The sequence below is a fragment of the Haliotis rubra genome, unplaced genomic scaffold (assembly GCF_003918875.1).
Source record: "Haliotis rubra isolate DU_JTF1 unplaced genomic scaffold, ASM391887v1 Scf496, whole genome shotgun sequence".
Taxonomy (NCBI): domain Eukaryota; kingdom Metazoa; phylum Mollusca; class Gastropoda; order Lepetellida; family Haliotidae; genus Haliotis; species Haliotis rubra.
Window position 1 is genome coordinate 402,522 of NW_025767186.1, and position 12,267 is coordinate 414,788.

Genomic DNA, 12,267 nt, shown 5'->3' on the forward strand with positions numbered 1-12,267 from the left:
GCACACACCTACAATACTGCTCCTGATGCACACCTACAATAGACCCGATCCAGTCTGTCAAACAAAACTGATATGCGTCAATTTTTGGCCAATCAGCAGGCCGGCGGCACTTTGTGGATTTGTCACTTATTTCGGGGTCATCGATGGTACCGGAAGCGATGTGCTTCAGATTATGCTATTCACACTCGCTATATCTGTTACATATTGCTGCGATTTGATGTGTACCTTTAACCGCGACCATTACGGTCGAGACAAAAGATTTGAGGCCCGGATCAAGGGCTGATATGCCTCACGATCAATGAAATGCCAGCACCATCGCTCCTTAAAACCTACGTCTGCTTGTGGGTGAGAATTTTGCACGAATTTACACATTTTCAAGCACATGTGCAAAATCATTGCCAGTAGATGACAACAAATAGCACTTTAAGACTTTGCAAGCGTTATTTAAAAACACGGGCAATACTTGTAACTACAAAATTGTTTTTGCTTAACATGTTTTGTCAATACTGGGCATTGAATTGGTACACAATAAAGCTGAAATGAGACAGACGAAAGCCATGACACAATGTAAACTAAATCTGATAGCGATCTGATTTCAAGCCACTGGTCGATCGAAATAGCAGAACTTGTTACATTAAAGAACAATGTGGTGAATGTTGTTACCATAAGCCTCTTAAATATTCTTAAATTTGTCACACATTATAGGATGTTTTAAAGTTTCAAAAACACAATCTGAAAGCCTACAGTACAGTATCTGTTATTAGTGCAAAATATTCCAGAAATAATATTTTTTTATTCAAACGGAAACATAGTCAGTGTCAGCAGTTGCCTATCAGGCAACATCCAAATAACAAAATTAATTCAAATGAGTGTTTATAAAACCATGCCATAAATATTTCCAGAATGTTTATAAAGAGATGGGACCTTGAATTGAATTACGTTACTCCATCATGGATCAGAGACGAAAACTATGTGAGAAGAATAGTGAAACTTTTCTGGAATATTGGACGGAGGAAATAAAGGGGTATTTCTCTTAACTATGAGAACATTATTTCTTTGAATTTTGTTACAACATAATTTATTTAACATGTATGGGAGGCGCACTGGTACATTTTAGGAGTAATAACATATAACCGGGTTTTTTAATTATAATTCACTGGAAAATGATAGCAAGGCATGTTTTTTAGAATCTCTAGATCCTTAAGTAAACGATGGAAAGGTAATGAAAATAAATAATAACATAATTAATTATAAATAACTACTTAATTGACTGACATATATCAGTTTCATGTGGATTTAAGGCAGAGCTAAGGCAAACAAACACTAAATACGTACTTCTGGCAGAACAATCACTCTGCTAATAATTAACTTAGTTTGTTGGCTCCTGCTGTAAAGATATCTTTGGATTTTTAAATAATATATTTACTTAAAGTTGGATTATTCTGTAGAAATGAGTTACTAGTATCAAGCTCCATGATTATAAATTTCAACATCCCGAAAATGTGAAAAGAAATAGGTCACACTCCTGGTCAGGCATTATTCCAGTCTTTGGAACAGAATAACTTTTACAAAATTTTCAGTAGTTGACTAGTCATGTAACTGGAATGAATATTGAAACATATATTTATCCTACGATTTGATGTAAAAACTTCCTTAGGAAATCATCAGCTTTTGAGGAGGTTACCATTATTTGAAGACATTTGAGCCAAAGTAGTGTTTATTAAGATGGTGGTTTTTGGACAAATTGATTTCAAGGTTTGTGGATGGTTATTTGAAAAAATGAGCTCTATATTAAATTGCACACTGGTTTTGAAGGAGGTGAAAGCTTCCAGGACATTTTCATGTGTGTGTTTTCTTAAACTTTTATTTTGTTACCAATTTAGAAACAACTTAAATATATTTTTGATAACACTAGTAAGTATCTCCAGAAAAGGGAATATATCAAAATTAGTGTTATGTCCCTAGGGATATGGTCTCAGATCTAATAAAACAAAGATTATCATTGTTTAAGGAAGCCAATAATGACAATATGTAATTTCATTTACCTAAAAGCTTTGAACTTAGGATATATTCTTTTACACCTTATTTACATTAGTAGTTAGTAGTTAAATATCTATGAAGAAAAAGCATATTTATATTTGTATTGTGTAACATTCTACTTCAATGCTAGTTAATTGTTTGATAAACTGTGGATCCCCTGTTCAAAGATTTTTGCATCACAGGTTTCTATGTCTGGAAGATAGGTCCAGTGTACAGGTGAAGACTTGGATCTTCTTTACACAGTTATTGTGGTGGTGACATACCTTATGTAAATGCTGGCAGTTCATGAAGCCGGTATTGTGGAAGTTTGTAAATTATGATACCACAACAAAGTACACATAGAAAAATATATTGGAAAGGATGATTTAAAATGGATTTTCTTATATTCAGTGTCATTTTTAGGATGGTGTACAGATTTTTGAAGAGAGAAAATATACTGAGAATTAGCAGATTAGCTCCTGAAAATTTGCTTCTGGGTATGTCCAGATACATCCATGCAAAACATACTGTTTACAAACCCAAAAACCTTTTTCCAGATTCCCAAATAAGATCAAATAGGATATCCAGTGATTTATTTGTTTACAAATATAGACAAATAAGGTAGAAACCCATGTTTTTCACATTATTGATTTAACTAAATTTGAACCACGTATAAATAAATAAAGTTTTGACAATCTATTTATAGATACCGAAACGATTCCAACTTGAACATGTGGCTGTGTTCACGGTTTTTGTAATATTACGATGGGAATTTTTAGAAAAAGCGAAACAACATAATTCTGTTACCGCTTCCCTGCTAATATCTTTGATCGGATGTGAGAATTGCCAGATAGGTACCGCCAGAAACACGTTCCACACTCAGTAGCTGGCCGAGAGGCGATTTTTCATCGAAAGCATGCAATACTCATTTTCACTTTCGCCAATTACAATCTGTCAACTAAAATATATTAAAAATAAAGTCACGATATAACTTTCTCTCTTTAAATATCATTCACAAGCGCCCGGATACCAACGTGCATTACAACAAGCAGAATTCATCAACAACGTTCACAATCACGCGTCACGTTTACCGTGGCGGGTGATGTGATTAGTCCGTGGATTTGTCCCCCTAACGTCAAAAAGCTAAGGGGGGCGGGGCTTATCGGCCGGGACTGGATCGGGCTCGCTATACTGCTCCTGATGCACACCTACAATACTCACAAGTCACTTTCCTGATGCACACCTACAGGACCACCTACAATACTGCTCTTGATGCACACCTACAGGACCACCTACAATACTGCTCCTGATGCACACCTACCTACAATACTGCTCCTGATGCACACCTACAGGACCACCTACAATACTGCTCTTGATGTACACCTACAGGACCACCTACAATACTGCTCCTGATGCACACCTACAGGACCACCTACAATACTGCTCCTGATGCACACCTACAATACTGCTCCTGATGCACACCTACAATACTGTTCCTGATGGATGCACCTACAGGACTACCTACAATACTGCTCCTGATGGACACGTACAGGACCACCTACAATACTGCTCCTGATGGACACCTACAGGACCATCTACAATACTACTCCTGATGCACACCTACAGGACCACCTATAATACTGCTCCTGATGCAGGACACCTACAATACTGCTCCTGATGCACACCTACTGGGACCACCTACAATACTGTTCCTGATGCACACCTACAGGACCACCTACAATACTGCTTCCTGATGCACACCTACAGGACCACCTACAATACTGCTTCTGATGCACACCTACAGGACCACCTACAATACTGTTCCTGATGCACACCTACAGGACCACCTACAATACTGCTCCTGATGCACACCTACAGGACCACCTACAATACTGTTCCTGATGCACACCTACAGGACCACCTACAATACTGCTCCTGATGGACACCTACAGGACCACCTACAATACTACTCCTGATGCACACCCACCGGACACTCTACACATGCACACTGCAATACTGCTCCTGATGCACACCTACAGGACCACCTACAATACTGCTCCTGATGCACACCTACCGGACCACCTACAATACTGCTCGTGATGCACACCTACAGGACCACCTACAATACTGCTCCTGATGCACACCTACAGGACCACCACAATACTGTTCCTGATGCACACCTACAGGACCACCTACAATACTGCTTGTGATGCACACCTACAGGACCACCTACAATACTGCTTCCTGATGCACACCTACAGGACCACCTACAATACTGTTCCTGATGCACACCTACCGGACCACCTACAATACTGCTCGTGATGCACACCTACAGGACCACCTACAATACTGTTCCTGATGCACACCTACAATACGGACCACCTACAATACTGCTCCTGATGCACACCTACAGGACCACCTACAATACTGCTCTGTGATGCACACCTACAGGACCACCTACAATACTGCTCCTGATTCACACCTACAGGACCACCTATAATACTGCTCCTGATGCACACCTACTGGACCACCTACAATACTGCTCCTGATGCACACCTACAGGACTACCTACAATACTGCTTCGGTGATGCACACCTACAGGACCACCTACAATACTGCTCCTGATGCACACCTACAGGACTACCTACAATACTGCTTGTGATTCACACCTACAGGACCACCTACAATACTGTTCCTGATTCTATCCTTTGGAGTTCCACCTTTTAGCACTGCAGTTGAAACTTGTCTATCCAGCATGTGATGAGTACCTTGCAGCAAATACATAATATACATTTTAGCAGTAAACATGTTCACATTGTCTATCCAGCATGTGATAGTACCTTGCAGTGAATACATATACATGTTATACTCATTGTAAGTAGAAAATATTGCTGCGAGCAGCGATGAGCGCTCCTTGGATATAATACAATCTAGCCATTTGTACCTGTCCACGTAGATATCGAAAGTAGTAATGGCTACAGTAATGGCTATCACTGTCGGTAATGGGGAAATGCGTCATTCATTAGCTTTGAATTCTTCTGGTCCTGGGTTAGATACAAAGGATTGTGTCGTATGGTTTGGATAATGACAGTTGTGGCTTTGGAAAGTGACTACAATCAAATGATGAGAATTGTTTACTGTGATTCACATTATATGGATTAAAACATTAGTCTATCTCAAACAACAAAACAAAGCGTTTCCAGTAATCTATTTTCAACAACAAATATAGAAACAATACCAAGGACCGTATTGACTCAGCATACTTACATTCCTACCGAGCTCATGATGAATCTTGAAAACAGTCCACCAGCAGAAACATCGAAACGTGTGTTTACTAGTATATACAGTTATATCTAGAGTTAACTCAGTCCTTATTGTCTTAGGAGGTGGGGTAGCCATTGACTTGTAGTGCAGTAACTTACTATGACTTCTTACTATAATATAATATGTGTTGTGGCACTGGCAATACTCATGCTAAATAGAGATGATCTCAGTGTCAAAGTCAGTGTCAGTGAATCATAACAAGCACTTAACATGTGATTTCACCAATCTATGAATCCTTTGAAGAAGAAATCAGCAAGTAATTAACTGTCAATCCTATTTCGCCTTGGTAGGCCACCTCTCTCTCGCCCATGTGTTCACTGATACAATCTCTTGTGAAGTTACAATGTTGGTTGAAAGAGAGTCAATTTGCATAAAAACATGTTTTTGGACCAGATTTGAGTGTAGAGAATTGAATAGAGGGATGTCGGATTAGAGGGAGTTTTTTTATATGATATTATGTAGAGACAAATTCAAGACCAAATATACATGTCGGTTTACAGGGAATGTCGGACTAAAGAGAGTCCACTGTAATTCTATTTGCCCGTTTCACAACTGGCGCAAACGCAACCGTCACTATCGACAGCTGTTGTCAGGAGAAGTGATGGTGCGACACAGTCATGACATAACATTTTGTTACTATCAAGAACGCTCACCTTCTATCGCATTGTCTGCCGATAGAGGTGCCTGACAAGTCATGATCAACATTAAGGTGTTAGTTGATACTGCTCTTGTGCCATGTCAGCTTATATTTCAACGGCTGTAGCATTGAAATGTTGACATGAGGCGATAGAGCCCATATTAGTATCCATTACTTTGTATCATGCAATCCACAGCAAGTAAGATATTTCAATGGTCAGTGCTCATATTCATTACACTCTTACTATCACGCTGTCGCAACTGAACTTCTGAACTTCAGAGCAAGCAAATATACACCTATAAACAGGTCACTTATAACCATAATTAGCAGAACACTGAGCTGATAACAAAAGTGGATTTGCTCTTTCGGCATTGGAAAGCCAGCGAGTGGGGTTTGTTGGCAGATTTTACTAACGCTTCCATCAGTTATCTCAATTTCATCTGACCAACATTACCAAACGGTGATACTTTTAACATGCACCATAGAACAGAAAATGATCAGCAAACTTTTGAGATACATACTGCAAACTTTCATTGTACTCCCTAGAGAACCGATGAAGATAGCAACTACAGTGAGGAAGACAGAATTTCACTTGCACAAGTATATTTTTGTCGAAATCGGACGGTTGGTCTCATAGTTACGAGTGTTTGAAGTGGATTTAAAGGCTAGAAACCGTTGCAAGAAAGCAAGAACATGTTTTTCACACGCGAACGAACCTTCCAAATACAGCCCGGGTCGTGGGGGTCATGTACCTTTTAAAAACTTCGGGAGACGCAATAGTTCCCTCTTTGACAGGCTGTAGTTCCGTTGTCCTTGGGTCTACAGTCAAAACAATTAGTGTTCTGGAATTGCCAGTGCTCCAGCTATCAGATGCACACACACATGACATACGGACTAGTGGAAATGCCTACCCGTCAAAAACGTGAAATTTCCTTCAATCCAATATGGAGGCCAAACGGTGCCTCGTAGCCCCATGGATCCTGCAGTTGAAATTGAAGGTAATCGGATTCCAGAGCTGCTCCAGAAATTTGGTAGTCATTGGACTTGTACTTTCGGAGATTATTGCCTGACTGACTGAGTTTAGTTTTACGTCACTTTTACGTCGCAATATTCCAGCAATATCACGGCGGGGGACTCCAGAAATGGGCTTCACACATTGTGCCCATGAGGGCGGAGATTATTGCTTTGGAAATTGAAATTTTTGAATTAATTAATTATCTGCCCTTTGTTATTGGGTCTAGAGCCTTGAGATTTTTGCAGAAACAACTTCAGCACTGTCGACACCTTGATGATTTTTTTCAAGTGATTCTGTCAAGCGGTGCTTTTTGTACGAGTGGTACAAAATACGGCAGAATAATAAATAATAATAAAAACATTAATGATTACAAAAGGTCTCCTGCTTTGCAGCAAGGAGCCCTAGTTATGTTGTGTACCTTCCACTCAGGAGTGTATAGTGCCATCCTCCCCTTCCATATGTCATTGAGCTTGGTCTGACAAGCGCTGTGTTCTGCGAAGTCCATCAGAGTGTGGGCATCTGCCAGCTTGAACAATGTAGTCTTCCCCCATTGCTTCTGCTCGCACACAAGCAGTGTGTGGGTTTGGCGTTTGTCTCGACCGTAACATTCAGAAAGCACATCAAATGACTGCTTTTCGAAATGGCTACAAAAAAGTATGAAATTATTATTGATTATTCATTCACTGGAGGGGACAACTCTGAGACGTACATGCTGCATGGCCAAAGGGGTAACCTAGCAACAGGAGGGGATAACTCTGTGACCTACATGCTGCATGGCCAAAGGGGTAACCTAGCAACAGGAGGGGATAACTCTGTGACCTACACGCTGCATGGCCAAAGGGGTAACCTAGCAACAGGAGGGGATAACTCTGTGACCTACATGCTGCATGGCCCAAGGGATAACCTAGAAACAGGAGGGGATAACTCTGTGACCTACATGCTGCATGGCCCAAGGGGTAACCTAGCAACAAGAGTAGACCTACTCACACTGCATGGTCCAGGAGGTCAGCACTCATCTCCAGCTCCTCATCATGCTCTGCAACATCTGACATCGTCTTCAGCAGAGAGGAAGCCACCAGTCCTGATGCTGCAAGGATTGAATTTTGTCCTTGAGGTGGTCAGGCTATCTATGTGTCAACAAATTCAACCTACTGAGGCTATCTACAATGTGTTGATATGTTCAACCAACTGAGGCTATCTACAATGTGTTGATATGTTCAACCAACTGAGGCTATCCAATGTGTCAACAAATTCAACCTACTGAGGCTATCTACAATGTGTTGATATGTTCAACCAACTGAGGCTATCTACAATGTGTTGATATGTTCAACCAACTGAGGCTATCTATAACCTACAGAGGGGATCAAAATATTTACTGAGTTCAAGCTACTGGATTTTCTACAACAAGTGCACAAGTTCAATCAAATGGGGAGATCTGCAAAGACCTGAAGCAGACTACTTACTGAGCTGATCTCTGCCCAGCTTCCAAAAGAGGCTTGCCATCTGTCGTCTGTTGAAGAGGATGGCCCAGAGGAACAGGTGCTTTTCAGGGTTGGTGAACTCAAATGTTTCCCTGACTTTGAGTTTGCTCCTGTGGCTGATGTGACCCTCTGAGGAAGGAGAATGTACTGACATGTCTTATACGTGCTCATCCCATTTACTGGAGCATTATATTTCTAGCCTTTAATGATAAATATCCTGCACACATTCCCAAACACCATTCCGGGGTGCCCTCACCACCTCCATCTCAAGTGATTCATCTGAATGATAGTCCTGAATAGGTCCACATTCAACTTTAAGGTCTGTATAAGCAAACCATTAACTATAGCTAAGGTAGGAAAGGTAGTATTAGGTACTGTTTCAGATGCTTCCTCAGTAACATGAAGGATGTCTTTATGCAGCTGTTGACAGCTACCTGTATGAGGACGTGCAACAAGGCTAGCCAAAGTCACAGCTTATTTCAATCACAAACAACAAAGGTAATCCGGTCAGCTGGCTATTTGCAGAGTTGTTTAATTCAATCCTGAATTGTGAAGCTGACATGTGATCCATGTCTATCCATGTCTAGCTGCCTCCAAGGGCACCCAATAATGTGCCACAATGTTACTGTTCACCTACAGCCTGTTTGAGACAAAATGATAACGATGAACTGCAACCTAACACAAAAACAAATACACATAAAAGAATCAAACCAACGCGGACTGCAATAAAAAGAAGAGACCAAATCTAGAAAAAAAATTGCATAATTTGTGTCACAAAAATAAACAAGCATTGTCACTAAGGTGACATAATCCCCCGCTGCAAATTATCAAATCTTTCTTAATAAGTAATGAAAGTTTAAGATGAAGTTAAATGTCAACAAAAACATGACCAGTCAACCTCTCTTGATATCTTGCTCTTTAGTTGTTCAAACACACACATATTTCAAGACTGACTTTGACCTTGACATGAATGTCATAGTGTATGAAATATGCAAAAGTAGTACTAAAGAAACTGCTTATTGAAAAACATTCAAGGGAAGTCTTGAAAGTCTATGAAGAAAATCCAGCGCACCGTTCTTGAAATATCTGGATGACAATTCAGGTTAACATGCTGAAATCTTCAAAGTGTCGTCGCGACCCTGAAAATTATGTGAAGATCGCCAAAATTGACTGGGCCCTGGGCCTGCCCTAGGTGAAGCTTGGTGTCAAATATGAAGAAAATCCAGTGAATAATTTTTGCGATATCTTGCTGACTATCCTAACATGCAATTTAACATGCTGAAATCTTCAAAGTGTCATCATGACCTTACAAATTACGTGAAGGTCACCAAAATCGACTGGGCCCTGCGCCTTGCCTAGATAAAGCTTGGTGTCAACTATGAAGAAACTCCTGTTAATTGTTCTTCAGGCATCTCGCTGACAAGCATAACATGCAGGTTAATATGCTGAAATCTTCAAAGTGTCTCTGTGACCCTGAAAATTAAGTGAAGGTTGCCAAAATTGACTGGGCCCTGCACCTTCCCCAGATAATGCTTGGTGTCAAATATGAAGAAAATCCAGGGAATGGTTCTTGAGATGCAGGTAAAACGTTAACGTCCCCTTGTGACCTTGAAATGAAGGTCAAGGTCACCAAACCTGACTTGGACCTTTCTTTTACAGTGATGACCCTAGGTACCAAATATGAAAAGAATCTAGTAAACGGTTCTTAAGATATTCCAATTCGTACGTTCGTACGTATGGAAGTACGCACAGACGGACGGATGGACGGACGAACAGAGCCTACTACTATATCACCCGCTTCGGGCTAAAGGTTGTTTAAGAAACTGTCATAATTTATTTGTGAGTTTTCCAAGTTTGTTTAAAGGGTGCAGTGGCAACTGAAGGAACAGCGCGAAAAGCGAGATGCACGTGCATTAGTGACGTCAGAGACGTGTGATTACTGCTGATTGACAAAGTGAGAGAAAATAATGAAAGTCTATAATTTACAAAGTCTATGATTTCTTCAAGGACAAAATGACAGGGGGTGACGAAGTATGCAATTACTAAGTACATACAGTGCACTGCCTGTGCAGCTAGGGTACGTGTCATCTCGCCAGCTCAAAAATTTGTTGAGAACCCGTTAACGCATGTGCATCTTGCTTTTCAGGCTGTTCCTTTAGTTGCCACTGCGCCCTTGTAACAAACTTAGAAAACGCACAAAGAAATGATGACAATTTTTTATTTTTGTGACACAAATTATGCAATATCTTCCTAGAGGTGGTCTGTTGATTTTATTGCAGTCCGCGTTGGTTTGATTCTTTTATGTCTATTTGTTTTTGTGATAGATTGCAATTCATCGGTATCATTTTGCCTCAAACGGACTGTAGTACTGGCGAGTCATAACATTGGTCAGTGTGTGAGTATGGCTATCCAACTGATCGAAGGGGGAGTCATGTTATAGTGTGAGTTAGGTCATCACAATGATCAACCTGTGAGTAATGTTAACACACGAGGACCTGATGCTACAATACTATATCATCAACATCATATTATCGTTGCTAAACTTTGTCAGTGAAGGAAAACTAAGTTCTATGGACAGTCAACTTCTTTATTGCAATGAGTGCGACGTTTCGATGTAGGTACTAACACCGTTATCAAGCAAGTGAAACAAGGAGAATATATACACTGCTGTATAGTGAGTATATACAATTAACAAGGTTGATGTACATTGGATATTGATAAGTGATTTCAGCAGAGGAGGTTGATGTACAGAGTGATTGATTGTGATTAGAGCTGAGTTTATACAGGTAGTAACTCCCCTCGGGAGTAGTCTACCAGATTCGTTGTGAATGTGGAGACTTCTATACTGGTGAAACATCCCGCCCACTCCCACTACGAATCAAAGAACATAAAACGTCAGTCCAGAAAAACGACTCCAAATCCGCCATAGCTGACCACACCCAAGCCAACCCTGACCATGCCATCCTATGGAACAACATCGATATCCTGGAAATCAACCGACAAGACTACAAAATTAGGAAACTCCTTGAAGCCATAAACATCCAACTCCACAATCCAACCATGAATCGTGATCAAGGTTATTTCATCTCCTCAGCCTATCACCACCTAATCAAAGACCACCACCAGTAACCCTTCCATACCTCCGTTGTCCATCTGGCTTCCACGCTCCCCTTTGTGCTTGCAAGCACAACTAGTGTACTTCAACCTACTTACTTATTATCATGCCATTGTATGTCAAACTCATCAATTGTATAAACTCAACTCTAATCACAATCAATCACTCTGTACATCGACCTCCTTTGCTGAAATCACTTATCAAATATCCAATGTACATCAACCTTGTTAATTGTATATACTCACTATGCAGCAATGTATATATATTCTCCTTGTTTCAAATTGTTGTATGACTTGCTTGATAACGGTGTTAGTACCTACACCGAAACGTCGCACTCATTGCAATAAAGAAGTTGACTATCCATAGACCTTAGTTTTCCTTCATCTTCACAACTTCTAAAAATGCCTCTCAAAGAAACTTTTGACAGTTACAATCAAGAGATGTAAAAGTTAACGTGAAATGAGTAAAACACTTCCAACCTGAACGTGAAGAGGACATAAGCTACTTACCTTCTCTTAGCATCTGAGGGCCTGAACAACATCGAGAAAAATATTAGATCTTAAGGAAATCATTTTATGGGAATTTGTTACGACAAAATCTGATTCAAATACATAAGATCAGGGTGTTGTTTTCACTTTTGCGTGTTGATATTTGGGGTGTCAGTCTCGAGTGCCCA

At 40.3% G+C, this 12,267-nt stretch overlaps 1 protein-coding gene across 1 annotated transcript in view; it reads right to left on the bottom strand.

Annotated features, from left to right (window-relative positions):
• The window catches only part of LOC124291562 (transient receptor potential cation channel subfamily M member 2-like), a 94,341-nt gene that overhangs the window by 28,182 nt on the left and 53,892 nt on the right, over positions 1-12,267 (bottom strand). The window contains exons 16-19 of the mRNA XM_046728580.1: positions 12,101-12,121; positions 8,459-8,605; positions 7,983-8,082; positions 7,414-7,639 (exon numbers count right to left, since the gene is read on the bottom strand). Of these exons, the coding sequence (XP_046584536.1) occupies positions 7,414-7,639; positions 7,983-8,082; positions 8,459-8,605; positions 12,101-12,121 (494 nt within the window). The remainder of the gene's footprint in view (positions 1-7,413; positions 7,640-7,982; positions 8,083-8,458; positions 8,606-12,100; positions 12,122-12,267) is intronic.